A 17,222-nucleotide genomic window follows, 5' to 3' on the forward strand; every position below is an offset into this window, starting at 1 on the left:
AGTTCTGAGTTGTTGATATCCATATTTTTTATATTGCCTAGAGTTCTCTGCTATTGAAAATACCGTAAACGCAAAAATGAAAAAGTTCTAGCACTTAGAAATTTTAGCCTTCAGTGACTTGAATGATTTTGACCCGTAGATCAATGTGCGCATCTTCAAACGCTCTACTAGAGGGTACGTAAAAAAACATATACCATTAAAAAAAACGAAGTTGACCTTCATATGACCTCTACGCGTCCACCTAATAAAAAATTATTTAGAACAAATTATGTGTCCCTCGAAACCATGCAAGGTTGGCACATTTTTTTCTATCACCAATAACAGCCGAGATATTCAGGTGGCCTGTTTTAGGTGCCTCACCCTGTATATCTGAACACATTGTGTACGGAAGACGAAAACATGTCCGTGTTTCTGTAGCCAAATGTTGTACACGGCTGACGAACACGTTCGCCTTAGCGCTAAGGCATAATCTAACGTTTGTGCAAGCTTCATCACGATACATAAAAGATAAGCCGAGCGTGAAACAGTATTTTTATTAAAACTACTGAAATATCCAAAACTTGAAAAAGTAACACAATGTGTTAAATAACTTCTTCGAATAACTATTGGATTTTTCCCATACTTGATTAACTCATGCTATATTTCACAATACAGATCAGTTACACTCTACCCAACTATATCCATTTACTTTCATTTGTTTTATTTATACAATAGTTCATACACTTGATTTGTCTTGTTTGATGCATGAATTAGACATGCACTCTATTCGAAGCTATCAGCTGTCCAATCGTGCATTCGTGAAATTTTGATGATTGCATCTACTATCGTTGACTTTTCTCTCTCCCTATCTTCGTGTTTTTTGTGGTCAAACAAGACCGCGCAACACCTCGTCTGTCATTTCGTCGTCGCTAATCATAGACATGTAATCAGTTCGCTCCCATCAGTTCGCTGGTGGACTCATCGAAGTTGGATGGCGCGTGTATGCGTGTGTATGCACAGCGAACGCGGAAACCCGAGATATATACCTGAGGTAGTAAGGGTGGCATAACCACCACCACCACCACTACCCATCACCGTCATCACCATCACCCCCGCCGACCCGATGGAGACGACCCGACTCCTGATAATTGGATTCTATTCCCAGCCAAAAAACCCGGACGATCTGTAGCAGACGACGAATGCAATCCCGTCCGGTTTCCACGGACCCGGACTCTTGCTCCTTTTTTCGCGTACACGTGTCTCTCGTCCGTTCCTCCCTACCTTTTCACCCTCCCAGTCGGTGCCACTCCTACCTTCTTTCCTCCCTCTCTTCCCAGGCCCCTTTGCGTTTTTCTGCGTGCCCCCTGGTTCTTTTCCCATAGCGCGCCGTGCAGAATTTCCTCGATTCGTCTTATTGTACATCGCGACGAGAGAGAAAGAGACAGGATACGTCGGCGATAGGAACAACAAGGAACGAGAAGAAAAAGGAGGTAAAGGAGCAGCAAGAAGAGGGGGAGGAGGAAGAAGAAAAGGACGACGAATGGAAAGAAGTGGTGGAAGCCAAAGAGAGGAGACGGATGTACGGACGAGCCTCGCCGCTTGTTCTCTCTCTTTCTCTGCCCCTGTAGGAACATAAAACTTAACAAACGATCAATTTTCTGTTCTTTGTTTCTTACCGGGGTGGAACTACGGCATTTCGCCACTCTCTTTCTTCCCCATTCCCCCTCGTTCGCCGACCTCCCTCTTCCTCCTCTTTATTACCCCCTTCCCCCTGCCGCTCCCGCGCGCGCTTCCACCCTCTTGTTTCCCCTCGTCGGTTCCCTCGCCCGCCATCCCTTTCTCCTCCTCTTCCTTCGCCTCCTCCTATTCTGTTTCGCTCCTCGCGTCTCCCTCTTCTTCTCTCACCCGCGGCCTGTGCGTCGAAACGAGCCGCGCAGAGGAGAGGCACTCTATCAAAGTAGAGTACGTTCGGCTTGGTTTATTTTTTACTTTGGGAGGGGTCCAAATTGTAAAATCAATACTTCCTCCTAAATTTAGAATGCCGCCGCCGCCACCGGCACAACGCGCGCGGGCTTTTTCCTTTCTTTCCCCCTTTGGCGGGGTGGCTCACCTAACTCGCGGCGCTCGTGTGTGTCTCGTGTCTCCATCCCCTTTTCCCGCCAACGGCAAAAGCCGGCCGGCTCGACTCTTGCCACGCTTTCGGCGCTTCGGCCACTGGCACGGCTGATGTAGCGAATAGCGAAGTTGCAACTCAAAGTATCGATATTTAGAGTCCAGTTGTGTAAGGCATCTACGCGACAGCGTTTTCCTTCGCAGCTAGATACATTTTCCAGTATCCTAAGTCTATTCAAGTTTTTCGAATACGAGCACCTGTATTTCTAATAGACTTGATACCAGTAGACGAAAAGTAGAAGAGCCTCTTTATTTCCTTTTGGAACGTGCGAGAACCGTAAAACAATGCTAATCAGTGTTATTTTGAAAATTGCAATCACAAATCCGCAACTGCAATTACGTAACGCGTAGCAACCTATTTGCATAAAAGATATTTTACTTGAATAAATACATAAAATTCAAGAATCTTGTAACAAAAAAATAACGCCAGCTTTCTTGCTCTTTTTATTAAACTGCTCTTTCAAAATTCTTTTCCAAAAAAAAGCCGAATCTTGCATAAATTTATTTAGAAAAATAACGCTCGGAACGTACTAAAAGTTGAAGCGTCAAACTGGGAACATCCTAAAGTAACTGATCGCAAAGTGCGGAGCGACGACGAGACGAAAACGAAAGGGACTCGGAACGACAGAAGTTCAACAGCACGGTAACTGTCGAAGGGAAAGGAAAGAGGGAGGCTTTGTGGACAGCTGTTTCCTCGTCTAGCACCACCTGCACTCAGCTTGGCTGGTGCGTGCGAGGCAAAGGAAAAGGAAAGAGATAGCTTGATAGGAAAAGCTCGACCTGCGATGATGCGGCTTTTTCGAGGTCTTTCCCCTTTATCTCTGTGACATTATGAAGTAGTTGAGCCGATAACCTCGTTTAACTTTAGTGATTACACTATTCTTCAGTATCTCTGCTTCGACGATGGTATGAAAAAGAAAATATTGTGCTCAAACTATTCAACTAAAAATTCAAAAGACTCTCCGTTACATCGATAGCCAGTTGCTATCGATTAATGATGCAGCATTTACGTTCTTCATCGAATCGATAATAGCTAGGAAAAACAGTTTTGAAAAAAAATTCGACTACTCTCTTCACCAGTTGGAGTAGTCCGACATCGCTCATTTTACATACTTGAATATACATTGGTACCATTATGCAATTGTATAATACTTATCATATTATTGGATTGTCATCTGCAATGATTGTCGATCTTATGTGACTCTTCATCATCCCGATTTTGCTAGACGCAGTTGATGTTCTATTCAGTCATGTCTTGCCAGAGTCATAATGAAGAAAAAGATTCGCTGCACCTATTACCGATATGTGACCAGCTCTTACTTCTTAGCGAGTGGAAGCGTTAACGAATAAACCCACATAGTTACAGAGCCCGCTCGAGAAAAAAAGTTCGCTACCAGAGGAGAACGAGTACACACTATGTGGAACGATAACCATAGCTCACAGACACTTGCCTTATTTCGAGAGGCAAGTAAAAAGGTCCGCCGTGAAACTTTCGCAATATCGAACGGCTCGGAACTTTCGAAAGAAGAGAAGATTCGTCCGTCCGTCGATTCCTTCCGCTACGTTACAAAACCCGCGCGGCAAAAAGCTCCATGTATCTCTCGAAACAAGAGAAATATACTTTATACTGCGATGGTTATCGCGCTGCACTGTCTGTATTCCCATCGGACCGAGCTCTCGGGAAATTTCTATCCCGCACGATTGCCTGGCAAGAGAGAAAAAGAAGAGCTCGGAACAAGAGAGAGAGAGAGAGAGAGAGAGGGAGGGAGAGAGATGGAAAGAAATGGAACTTTTGAGATGCCTTAAACGACGCTCTGAATGTGAAAAAGAAGAACCGCGCGCGAGCTGGGAACAAGAAAATCCTATATTCGTTGGCGATGACTCTCTCGCGTGTCTTATCTTGATTCACCAGCACTGATACCGCTCACTGCAAGTATTCGCACTGATGTTCGCGAAGCACGACAGGAGCGAGATACATCCAGGGAGAATAATTAATTTTGCTTTTCCCGATTCGGGGATTTGGAATCTCTGCTCAGCACGGAAGGATAAATGAACTTCTTGGCATTGAGCCGTTGCAATTCGGAGACCCATCCCGCGCTTGTTTAGCACATGTCTGATTGACAGAAATGTTCAGAAGAGATGCGGCGATCTATCTTTGTATATTGTGCTTCTTGTGCTAATGTCTAATATCTTTGCGAATTAAAATAAGTCGATTAAAGTAAGAAGAGATTGTAACGACTGTCCGTGATTTAAGAAACAAACAAACTTGATACACTTAGCGGAAATTTAAGCTGTTATCAATGACACGAACCTCTCTGCAAACCGAATTGTAATTGATTTGCAAACACATTGAGCTCGCAAGAGCTTATTTAATAATTTTCTCTTAATATTTGATTGGTATTTATATTTGTTAAAGATTTGTTTAATGTTCGTCAGACGTAGTATTAAATAGTATTCAAGTAATTTCTTCCACGAATTCAAATGTAGATCAATTTTAGCTGTTATTACATGTCTAATATTAAATCGAATATCGTTTAATGCAATTGCTAACGCACAACTGGGAAAAATCGCATTCCATAAAAACAGCTTGCATAAAAGTTATTGAATAACAAATGATACTTGCGTAAGCTCTTCTAAGCAGTCTCAGTTCTGCTAATCACAAAGCGGCACGTATTTTTTATTAATCACAATTGCAAAATACGATGTCATTGAAAGAGAGCATCATCCGAGCGCGCTTTTTTCTAGGTCGAGAATCTCGAGAGTGTAAAAATACCAGTTATCATATCGGATTCGTGCAACACATCGTTTTTCCGATGACTATGTCTCGTTAATCGTCAATCCCCACCCACGTGTTGTAACGCATAATAACGCTTTCTGGGATTCTTTTTTAGTGCGGCTAAAAGCAGGACTGATTTGAATTACGAGATCCGCCAAAGAGAACGAGAGAGAGGGGACGCGAATTGTCTGTCGGATCCTAACGGACATGTCTATAAACGTGCATCACGGTTAATTAATCGAATCAACGCCTGTAACGGCCGATTATCGGATGCGCGGTCAGCAATGAGCATCCGTCTGAAAACTGCATTTGCGAATTTTTTCTTTAAACAACTATTTCCAAACGCCGCTTTCATAGACTCGCATAGCTCGCGCTTAAATTGTTTTTCTATTGGAAGCGGCCGCTTAACTAGACATGTTTTCTCAGCTCTTTTTCCATTACCAAGCAGCTATAAATGGAACTGGTTATTTCTGCATGTAATGAGGAGATTTCCTTTTTGCGAAAGTGCAGGCACAGAGGAGAGATAAATTAAGAATTCATCGCCACTTAAATAGATCGAATGTAAATAGTTATTCTCCACGTCTCAAAGCGTCATCAAACAAAAAAAAAGAAGAAAGAAAAAGTATCAAAAGAGTTTGTAATGATTTTTCGTGTAAATACGCAGTGTTTAATTTCCAAATAACGCAAAAATATATGATATGTAATTTCCCAGCGTAAACTTTTATTTGCTCGCTGCTAACCGCGGGTTTATTACAATTTAATTGCTCTCTTTTTGATACACAATTGAAGCGCGAAACAAACGTTCGCGGAAAAAGCGCTAATTTATTATGATAGCATTGTGGGAACATTTTTCAACCCGATCATCGTGACAGACATGGTTATTAATTCCGGCTTATAAATATTACGCCGCGATATCAAAGAGCACGCTTGTATCCTCACTTATGTCGAAATATTCTAGACTGAATTGATAATAATCCGCGAAAAATCAACAACTCATAATTTAGCGCCAAATGCATATTCGCACGTAAAGTTACATAAAGTCTGTATTAACATCATTATTACTCTCGTATAGCACAACATACCATATGTATCATACATCGCCATCGGAAAAATTGTACATTTAGAAAATAGCAGGCATTGTTGATGTACCCAACAACATGTAATATAATTAATTATGAAGTATTTTCTATTATAAAGTACATTTGTATCTCATTTCTTAAGCTATCATGTTGCCATTTCTCCACAAAAATTTTGAGACTGTCACAATAACAACCGTTACAATATAACTCAATTTTTCTTATTGTGCAAACTGATCAACTTAGTGGAAAACATTTCGACATGAATCAGTCTGCTTGTGCAGCGTAACGTGTACAAAATTACATCGTATCCCCTAAAAATTCCTTTATGCTACGCAAAGATGGATACAGAAGATATCTTCAATATATTATACAATAATACACAACAGCGTGTATGTTTCTTTTTCGGGAGGAGAATGAAAATGCGTTAACATTTCCAAAGTGAACCCATGACGTCGCTTTTTCTTTTTTTTTACTCGTTTGCCAGAAATCTATTGACGTCACGCAGCAGATACTATATATCTAAAATGATGAAATTATGCGACGTAGGGCGGAGGTTCGAGCTCTCGATGACAAGCGATATTTTCGGGCATCCGGCGGGTGTTATAGGGCCCGGCGCGTTGCCTTTTAACTGGAATGTGTGTTAATGTTGCTCGGTACGCTATCGATCAAGCCACGCGGCGTGAAAAGAGAGCGAGAAAAAACGACAGTAGGATTCCACGCGTTCTCGACCGTAACGATATCCACGTCTCGTTCTCAAGATGCACAACGGGTATTACCCTGTGCGTTGCGGGTAATTATGTGCCGCCGTGCTGCAGAGGGGCTGCCAGGTGCTAAGGTCGTTAAACCCGGACATCCTGCGTTCTAAAAACGCGACAGACCTCTCTCTAATTGCACAAGTAATGATACGATTTGACGTGCTCTCTCGCAGCACGGTCTCGAATTTGAAGCCGGCTGCTTGGGAATCGACCTGCGAAATACTGGATCTAGGTACATCGCCGAGTTCATGTGCCGAGTTCACAGAGCGGAGTTCCTCGAGAGTCTCTTAAACGGGATCTCGAAGAAACGTTTGCGTGCGCGACGAGACAGTTTTTTGTAACTTTTCGTGAAACCAGGTCTTGGATTTTGAAGTTAAGTGGTTGCGTCAAGCATCTCCGTTATTGGCCAAGCTTGCGAAGAATTTCCAACATTGTATTATAATTCTGAGTTAACACTTCATTATTTTGAAAGAAACAAGACGTGGTGTTTGCACAAATCACGAATTGCAGAATTTATATCCGAGAGATATCCTACACAGGATGACTCAAAATCCATCTTTTCAAGCCTCAATACATATGGTTGCGTCACACAATGTCTACGACGACAAAGTTGCGTATTGGCAGCCGAAAGTCTCAAGAATTGGATTGAGAACTGCCTCCTATTGTGAGGCAAGCGCCAATTCAGACGTCTCAAGGAGATCTGAAGATGCGAAACGAGCATTTCGAGGAAAGGATGAAATCCTGCAGCGTTACCTGCTCGAATTTCCATCCAAAGCCGAAACGGGCGACGCCGTGAAGCTCCCGCACGCGCGCTAATAGGATTTTACGAGCGACGCGTGGCGAAGGAGCGGCCGTTTCGCGAAATTAACACCCGTCCGAGCCGAGCGAGTGAACTCGTAAAAAAGTATAATCGATATTTTCGTACGAGTACTTTTTCCACCGAGCGCCACCCCCTACATACACCCCCTACGTATACATTCGTCTTCACTCGCTCGCTCGCTCACTCGCTGACTCACTCCCTCGCTCATTCATCGCATTCATTTTCCATCCCCGTCCCGCTTGCCTCCCTTCCATTACTGCTATCTTGCTCTACCCGGCGATGAAGTATATCTCTCTTCCCCCGCGCCTGCCCGTCCATCCCTTTTTTCTTTGAGAGAGAGCCCTGCCATCCTACACTGAATCACACCGTCCCCCTGCCAACACGTACGTTCCAACATTCACCCATCTACATCCACCTACACACATGCACATACCCCTTAGTCGGCTGTCCGCCGACAATGACACGGCAGATTAATTTGTTTCACCCATACCTCACGCACGTACGCTAATATTCATTGGGGCGCTTCATATTTTTTATTAGATTCCGCTGTCCCGCGGCTCATTTGCGTGCACGTTCCACTTGCACCACCCCCGCTCGCGTTCAACATTCACTTCAACATTTCGCGGCACGTCATGTGGTTCGTCATTCCGTGATGCCAACACGACACGGTTCGCCAGAGATACTTTGAAGATCCGCGATCTTCAAGGGGAATCCCGCAGAAAGGAGTACGTGAGATTCGGCGCGAGGGTTGAGAAGCATCCCTCTGCGCGAGGAAGCAAGGAGGAAACAGCTTGCAGACGAGAACGGCAGACACAATGGTATTTACTGCGGCACGCATACTTGGAGGTTGGTTCGCTCTTCAGGCGCAACCCCCGTTAGATTCGGGGTGGTGCGGGCTGGGCGGCAGCGCGTTTTCTTGCTCGTTAAATTCGCCGGGCGTGACGCGCGGCAAAACAGCAAGATCCCGTGCATTATTAGAAAACTCGCGCGTGACTTACGATAAGAAACCGTCTTGCGCCATCGCAGGTATGCAAAACAGATTAGATCGTATCGGCGACGCGGGACTACTGACAGCTTGATGCAAGCAAGCACGTGCACCTCTTGATCGAAGACAGGTCTGAAGCAATAACGTGAGAGTCTTTTCAACCCGAGAGCAAGATTCAATGAAGATGAAGCATGAAGCATGAGTAACGTTCACATTCTATACTCGTGATGGGTGGCATATTAAAATCTGAATATTTTACAACCAGGCAATGCGCAATCGGTCCTTACTTGAACGTGGAGCATCGTAGTAGATTTGAGTCCTTCAACATTTATTTTATTCGTATGTACAGTGTCTGGAATTGACAAAATGTTAATATGTTAATTCAAATACTGATCGTAAAAATCGCTCGTTTCATTTAAAATATCCCTTCGGCGTCAATATGGCGTTGGACACGATCGACTAATGCACAGTCTTCTGGAAGTCTGTTTTTGACTCGAAAATGCTTGAAAAATGGTTGCTTAAATAAATGAGACTTCATCCTATCGAGTTTCTTTCATTCTGGAATTCTCAGTTTGAAAATAGAAAATAACAACAGGTAGATCGTTTACCTGGTTTATCTTCCTTTGACATTCCAAAGTTGAAAGGGACTCGTTATGACATTCCAGTTATTCAAGATCTATAAAGCGAGGCCGAGAGTAGATCTCCAGAAGCCTATCCATGCATAGGCCCATTTTTCAAGCTTCTTCGAGTCAAAAACAGACTTCCAGAAGACTGTGCATTAGTGGATCGTGTCCAACGCTATATTGACGCCGAAGGCATATTTTTAATGAAACGAGCGATTTTTACGATCAGTATTTGAATTAACATATTAACATTTTGTCAATGCCATATATTACAGATGCTAAAAGGACAAACTTTGAAAACGAACGATTTTTACACGCACGATCAATGTTTGAATCGATATAGTATCAACTCCATTATTTTTCAGATATTTATATCTTATGTCTACGTTTTTATCACAAACTTATGCTATCATTAAATGCCAGAATTGTTGCACAGAAGAAAATAGAGGATATATCTATCATTAGTTTTGGGACACCCTATACGTATACGCACGCATATCATGCATATACATACAAAGTGCCTTATTCACGCACGCATGCACGCACGCACACCGACAGTTCACGTTATTTCTTTTCTTCTCGCAGTTTCCAGTTTCTTTTCGTTTTTGTCTACCCGATCCCTCGCTTCTCTTTTCTTTATTATTTAGTCGCTTTTGAAAATAACAAGAGTCCAAAAATTCGAAAGGATACTAGTCGTTTTCATCGCATCTCTTCCACGTTCGTAACTCACTGTTCCGGAATTTTTGGAATGTTTCTCGACCGCATTGACAGACGTTTTGCACGGATTCGAACGTAAAAGTCGGGAGGGGGGGGGGGGGGCGGAACGAAGGGTGAGTCGCCGGTGTTCGGGACCACCCAGCCCAGGGGTGCGCGAAAACTCGTTTCCGTGTTCCGGAACTCCCAGGATAAAAATACATCGCGCTGTAAACGTCATTATGTAATTCCGGGAAATCGAAGTTCGGAATTTCGTTTAACGGCGTTCCACGGCGCACGCCACAGCGCGATTCCGCGAAAGTTTCGCCAAAATTCCTTAAAACGAGTTACCGCGCGTATCGATCTGCAATTTCATGCATGCGGAAGTACAGTCGGCCGCCGACGATCATGTGTCGCTTCCGCCGTTCCCATTCGCCTCCCTCCCCCGTGTTCTTTGAGATTGTGCCGGAATCTGGATTCTCAGGCTGAAATTACAGACGCACGCCTCCTTATTTGATCGAAATAACACTTGTTTAATGTTTATTTCGCAATTTCTAAAATTGCGCGTTGTTTATGAAGAAATTTTGATAAAGTTATCTTCGATGAATGACAAGTCGCGGTCTCTCTTGTATGAATCCCAAAGTAATGAAAAAATAAAAAAATAGATTTCTTTAATAGATAATATGCGCTTCCATGACGACAAGACATGTATCATTTACATTATTTATCTCGTGCCTGTATTGATCAGTCGGCGTTATTGCTTTTTCTTCGCGACATACACAAAATGTGTTGAAAGATACGTACAAATTGCTTCGCTAACGTTTTCAATATTTATTGTATGTCAACAGTGCAGTCACTATACGCGCTCTTTTTATCAGCGCAAAATATAATGTGTCTCGTTGCGCCATACCGACTTTTTTCTAAGCAATATCCGCAGGCTTTCGTTTCTTATCTAGACACGATTCGCGTACAATAGTCAAACGATCCTGTCGCCGGTTTTCGTTAATTTTAGTTTCGCCTTTCTTCGCAGAGCGCAAGTACGATGAACTTTCCGCGAGAAAGATACCGCACGGCCTATGAAATGGAAATCACGCCTATACATTATTTATAGAATTATGTAAGGCCAGGTTTTTCTGTCCCGGCCGATTTACGAGTGGACGGACAACGCAAGATCTTTCTCTCTGCGTCTTTATCTGAATTTTCTCGCGTCATCGCAAACCTCGTCCTCGTTAAATATACCGGTCGCTTCTCGAATCTTTCGGGTCGGCTCTGAATCACCTCGATTTGAGTCATCGATGATGATTACTACTGCACTTCCTGTAATACGGCACAGTTTGCGTAATCTGATGTAATTGACGCAAGAGTCACAGAGAGAATCGTGCGGAACGGGAATATTAAACTCTGAAGCAGCTACGTTTTACAACACTCTCTGCGGAATAGCTGTAATAACGCGTTATCAAGTAGATACCATTCCCATAGAAACTTAAACTGTATAATACGTGGACGAGATATGTAAGAATTAGCGCTTTTATCCGTTTTTAATACTAAGCCGATTTTCCTGATGAACACCTGATGGCGCGCCATCTTGGAAACCTCTCGAGTTCCAACGTTAACTATCTTCATAACTAAGCGCCAAGGCGTGAAATTCCATTAAAGTGAAATCCACTTGAAAAAAAAAGAAGATTGAACTTAAAATTTTTTATTATCTGTCCGCGTTCGGGAGTTAATCCACGGAAAGCGGCTCGTTTCGATTCGCTTAATAATCCAAAAATTTAATGCGACTTCCGTCCGCGACGTTGTTTCCGCAGAGGACAGCTCAGATGCGACTCGCCCGAGCAATTTCCTCTCCGAAGACGGCAGGAATGCCCCCGTGTAGGAGCGACACTTTCATCGCGGCTCGACAATCGCGCGTGAAGCGATTTCTGCAAAGCCCCGCGATGACGAGCCCTGCAAAGGCTCGACGCCTTAAAAAAGCGGGTTCGTTAAGTTTCTTGTCTCGGTCCCACTTGCGCGTCAGACACAAAAAGGGTTTCCCTTCCGCCCTCTTCTCCTGTCTCCGCTCCTCGCCGTCTCCTTCCTCCCTTTTTTCTCTGCCACCCTCGTCCTCTCCTTCTCTTTTTCTCTGTCTGCCTGCCTGCCTTCCTTCCTTCCACATTCTGTCGTTCGTTCGTTCGTCCGCCAGAAATGGGAAACGCCTAAACTATCGATCGAATTACATAACTGTAGGCGGGGGCCAGTAATCTCGTTTTTATAACGACCTTCGCCGCCGCGAGTGAAATGTCTCCGCGATTGTTCTGGACATTACGATGTGCGACTCTTCTGGGCGGTCCAAACTGCGGATCTTAACAGCCATCGCTGATGGCGAGAAACCGGTGAATATCGGTAATTACGTGACGCGAGTTTTGATTTGCGCGAAAATATCATTCGAAAAATAATTTGGTAGGGATTCGGTATTTTATTATACAGGGTGAGGCACCTAAAACAGGCCACCTGAATATCTCGGCTGTTATTCCGAGAAGTTCTGAGTTGATATCATTATTTTTTATATTGCTTAGAGTTCTCTGCTATTGAAAATACCGTAAATTCAGAAATGAAAAAGTTCTAGCCCTTAGAAATTTTTTCTTTTCCGAGAAGTTCTGAGTTGTTCATATCATTATTTCTTATATTGCCTAGAGTTCTCTGCTATTGAAAATACCGTAAATTCAGAAATGAAAAAGTTCTAGCCGTTAGAAAGTTTTTCTTTTCCGAGAAGTTCTGAGTTGATGATATCATTATTTTTTATATTGCCAAGAGTTCTCTGCTATTAAAAATACCGTAACTTCAGAAATGAAAAAGTTCTAGCCGTTAGAAATTTTTTCTTTTCCGAGAAGTTCTGAGTTGTTGATATCCATATTTTTTATATTGCCTAGAGTTCTCTGCTATTGAAAATACCGTAAACGCAAAAATGAAAAAGTTCTAGCACTTAGAAATTTTAGCCTTCAGTGACTTGAATGATTTTGACCCGTAGATCAATGTGCGCATCTTCAAACGCTCTACTAGATGGTACGTAAAAAAACATATACCATTTAAAAAAACGAAGTTGATCTTCATATGACCTCTACGCGTCCACCTAATAAAAAACTATTTAGAACAAATTATGTGTCCCTCGAAACCATGCAAATTTAGTCTGACACATTTTTTTCTATCACCAATAACAGCCGAGATATTCAGGTGGCCTGTTTTAGGTGCCTCACCCTGTATAATAATATTAGAAGTATGCAAAAATTTCAATTTTTTTTAACGCTCTGGTATATTATATTATTCTTTAAACTATAAATAGATTCTCACTTTTTTTACGTTTTTGTAGAGTTGACATCGATACTTGTGAAATATGTCATATTTCATATGTCAGATTTGACGTTAAATACAACTTAGAAAAATGAAAAAACAGTGAACGCGGTGAGCAATGCGGAAAGCTATGTATACTTTTCGTACTCAGCAAACCATTTTGGACTTGGACTGGAAAGTTTATCCGGACGCGGCGTATTCACCCAACTTGGCGCCTTCGGATTACCACTTACTCCAATCGATGCAGTACTTTGTAACTGAATAGTGCTTTCGATGTGGCCGAGATACAAAAAACTTTTCTCACAAAGGGATTCAAAATTTGCACGAAAGGCGGCAGAAAATCATGAAAAATTTGGGCAAACATTTTAATGACTAAATTGCATTGCATATATTATGCATCTAAACAGCAAAAACGTGCAAAAACAGTCGGACTAAAACTTTTACATACATCTAACTCTGTTATCTGTATCGGCTTTGAAAACGTTGATTTCGTATGAAAATCGCTGCAACTGTGGAAATCGCGAAGATCGAAATCCCGAAGTATCAAACGTCAACGCGATTTTTCGGAAATGTTCCCATTCACCTCGTACAATTTGACGTTCGCGTCGCGAGCAGTATTCGTCATTACGTCCCTACCCCCGCCACCCTGTCACGAAACGCTTTTATATCGATTCATATAAATAACTGAAATAATGTCCGGCCGAATAAATATTTATTGCGCGCCATTACGAATGTAAATTTCCGTCGGTATTCCGCGTTTCGCTGCCGTTTCGTCGTAAAGCGCCTTGGGATCGATCGCGCGCCTGTCATGCTTTCGCGTTCGCTGTAAAAAGAAAAAGCGCCGTTGGACGAGGGGTGGAGTGGAGCGGACGAAGGGGTGGCGGACGAGGGAGATCGACAAATTTGACGAAGCACCCCTCTTCCGCAGGCGGAGGGTCGTTCTCTCCGTCGGTTTCTTCCATTTATATTTTTTTTTACTCCTGACGAAAGACGAGGCGCCGTTATGCACGATAAAAAGTTTAATGTCAGAAGACGTCGTGGACGGTGGGCGGGGGGAGGGAGGGAGGGTGCACGGGGGAGAGGGGGAGGGTTAGGTGGGTGCAAGGGTGGCCGGTAGGAAGCCGGTGATGGAGAAAGAGGAGAGGGAGAGGGGTGAAAGTGCCCGAGGATCGTAATGACTCGATATGAAACCCGGGCAGTGCAATTTCTTTCTTCTTCTGCCCCTGCTTCCCTCCCCCGCTCGTCTCGACGTCTTCCTCTTTTTTCATCGCAGTATTTCCCCATAAAAGCGCCCCGGCATAATAAAAAGCGTTATATAGCTGGCACTGAAAAGTAACGCGTCTATGCGTCTCTCTCTCTTTCTCTCTCTGTCTCTCTTCTTCCCTCATTCCCTCCCCGTCTCTCTTCGCCTACCAACCACGTCCGCGAGACGGTCTTTACGGCCTTATTTGCGGAGACGTAAAAATCGCGAAAATCAATACGGAACTTCTAACATTAAATATTCAGGCTATTGACTGGGCGGGGCCGAGTCAGACACTCGTTCGTTCGTTCGCGGCCCCTTTGCCCGCGAAAGAAAACGAGGAATTAGTAGGAAACTATTAAGGGAGGCTCGACGGATTAACAGGGAATACACGCGACCAAGTCGCAGGAAATAATGTCAGGCAAGAGACTAAGGCATGACGAGGAGAAAAAGGCAGCCTAGGTCAATCATTAGTCGGGCCGCCAGAACGGGAGAGAGGGGCGGGGACGTTATTTATAGAAAACGGATCAAACGGAGTCACTAATCCACTTTCATAACGAGATCGTTGTTAAACTGAGAAGACGTTATGAGAACCGAGCGAGATGAGACGACGATGAAATGAACATGAAGAATACTTCTCTTAGGCCGAAACTGAATTATATCAGCGACGAAATTTATAGTGAGAATCTGCTCGTTATTGCGATGATTACACCCGTATAAATGACGCAAGTGAGAATCGACTTAAAGATTCCTTTAATCATTTCATTTTGCCTCCCTCTAACGACGATGATGTGCCGTTAATGAATGCCGAAAGAAAATCGCCCAACTGTCCGGAAATTCCCACGACATTCGCCCGCGCGCATCATGGTCTCGTACTAATTTAGCTGTTCCCATTCCACGTTACACGACGACGATGTGCACATCGTCGACATCGGCCAATTAGCATACAAAAGAGGCGCAATTAATCGAAGCCTGTCGCTCGACTGCAATTCACTACTAAATAATACGTCCGTGGGGAATCGATCGAAACCGAAGAAGCCGCCTGCAAGATACTTCTCGCAGAATCGAGAGTATCTGAAATAACAAGATACTTAATTTTTATCTATACACCAATACACAAACAACAAATAATTTTTAATACTCTCGTAAAATATTCGTAAACCTCTCGAGAATGATGCGACACGAGAATCACGGAGATGCGCGTTTATAAAATCGATCACGGATGGATCACTTCGAAATCAAGACATTATAAATCCATCGATCAAGAAGATATATTACCTTGTATAAATTTTCATCGGAAGAAATCGTACTCATGGAAGGGTTACGAACGACGCGATATGGCGTGTTACGAGGGAGAATTCTTAAACGGCGACGAGGAACCCTCATTGACTTTCATGTCAGATATTTACGTCGTCGAGAGCCGGCGGACGGGGGTTGCTCCCGCAGAAATCTTCTGAATGTGCAGACTGGAATCCATATTTTAGTGAGTGCCCGATCCATAAAGTGATCCATACATCCATACGTTATGAATTTCGCTCATTACGTGTCAATTGTGCGACTTCCAGGCAACTCCAGTTCCTCGATAATTAATAATGATCGAACGTCGTCGTCGTCGGTGTCGGTGTCGACACGTCCTTACTTTTCCTTCCTGCCGATGGATTGGTTCGCGTTACGCAACGTCGGACTAAATAACGCTGAAGAAAAATAGCGTCACCGCTGTTTTCCCGACGCTAATTGCAAATTCAACCAAGTTTTTCGCCCGTGATTCCGATCTGACATTAAAGCTCGAGCGTTTGCACGATGATTTTTGCACAATAAATCAAGGTCCTACGAGGTGACATTCAGCGACTGGATAGTGCAATGCACTGCAATTAACTCTGGACTATCGAATTTTGGTAGTGTTGCGTTTCGATGAAATCAGATTTTTTTCACTTTAGTAGATAAATGATAAGATGATTTATTTTACAAATCGGTAAGTAATTGCGTTTCTCATCAATCGTCTGCACAATGAGTGAGATAAGAAAAACTACTCGTGCGAGGTGATACGTGGAAGGCGATAGGAGGATGGGAGGAAGAGAAGGGTCGACGTCCCCAACATTTTCCTTAACACCTCATAAAAGATCTGCATCAGAACTGGAAATTATTACAACTTCGTTAATTAACATATGTTAATCGTTACCAGCGTGGCTGATATGTAACGTCACGTGCAGCTGTCCGTAATACATGTAAAATTTCCAAGTCGCAGTGTTATTTACGCGACGGTCTACTCCTTTCGCGTTCTTGCAGATAAAATCGCCGCATAAATAATTAACAGTCGCACCAACTCATGTGTTCGCAGGTTGTACTGTCGGCGTGTAGCACATACTTCGACACGATCCTATCGCAGTACGAGGAGAAGGATCCCATCGTCATCATGCGTGACGTCAAATTCTCGGACATCAAAGTGCTTGTCGAGTTCATGTACAAGGGAGAGATCAACATTGATCACGTGAGTACGACCATTATATATAAATGACTTTCTTGCGCATCTGGCATTATCGTTTCGCGATCCTGCGAGCAATCCGCTCGGAAAATTCGCTCTGAAGGAAAATTCCAAATGGCACTTCCGCTCCAGAGATCTCCATGGCTTTCGCGAAAACAGGAAAAGGAAATATCCGCAATCGTGTATTAAACTAGACACAACAGACGAAACAAGCAGTAAATATTTCACAAGAGACACAAAAATACACTCTTTTTCTCTTTCTTTTTCTGTCTCCGAAATTACTAGGTTTTC

At 43.3% G+C, this 17,222-nt stretch overlaps 1 protein-coding gene across 10 annotated transcripts in view; it reads left to right on the forward strand.

The window, feature by feature from the left end:
- LOC105280993 (zinc finger and BTB domain-containing protein 20) overlaps window positions 1-17,222 on the forward strand; it is a 105,809-nt gene that overhangs the window by 76,372 nt on the left and 12,215 nt on the right. For all 10 annotated transcript variants that reach the window (XM_026969722.1, XM_020032224.2, XM_026969723.1 and 7 more), the window contains one exon: window positions 16,788-16,937. In XM_026969722.1, coding sequence (XP_026825523.1) covers window positions 16,788-16,937 — 150 coding nt within the window. The remainder of the gene's footprint in view (window positions 1-16,787; window positions 16,938-17,222) is intronic.

This window comes from Ooceraea biroi, chromosome 5 (assembly GCF_003672135.1).
Source record: "Ooceraea biroi isolate clonal line C1 chromosome 5, Obir_v5.4, whole genome shotgun sequence".
Classification (NCBI taxonomy): Eukaryota; Metazoa; Arthropoda; class Insecta; order Hymenoptera; family Formicidae; genus Ooceraea; species Ooceraea biroi.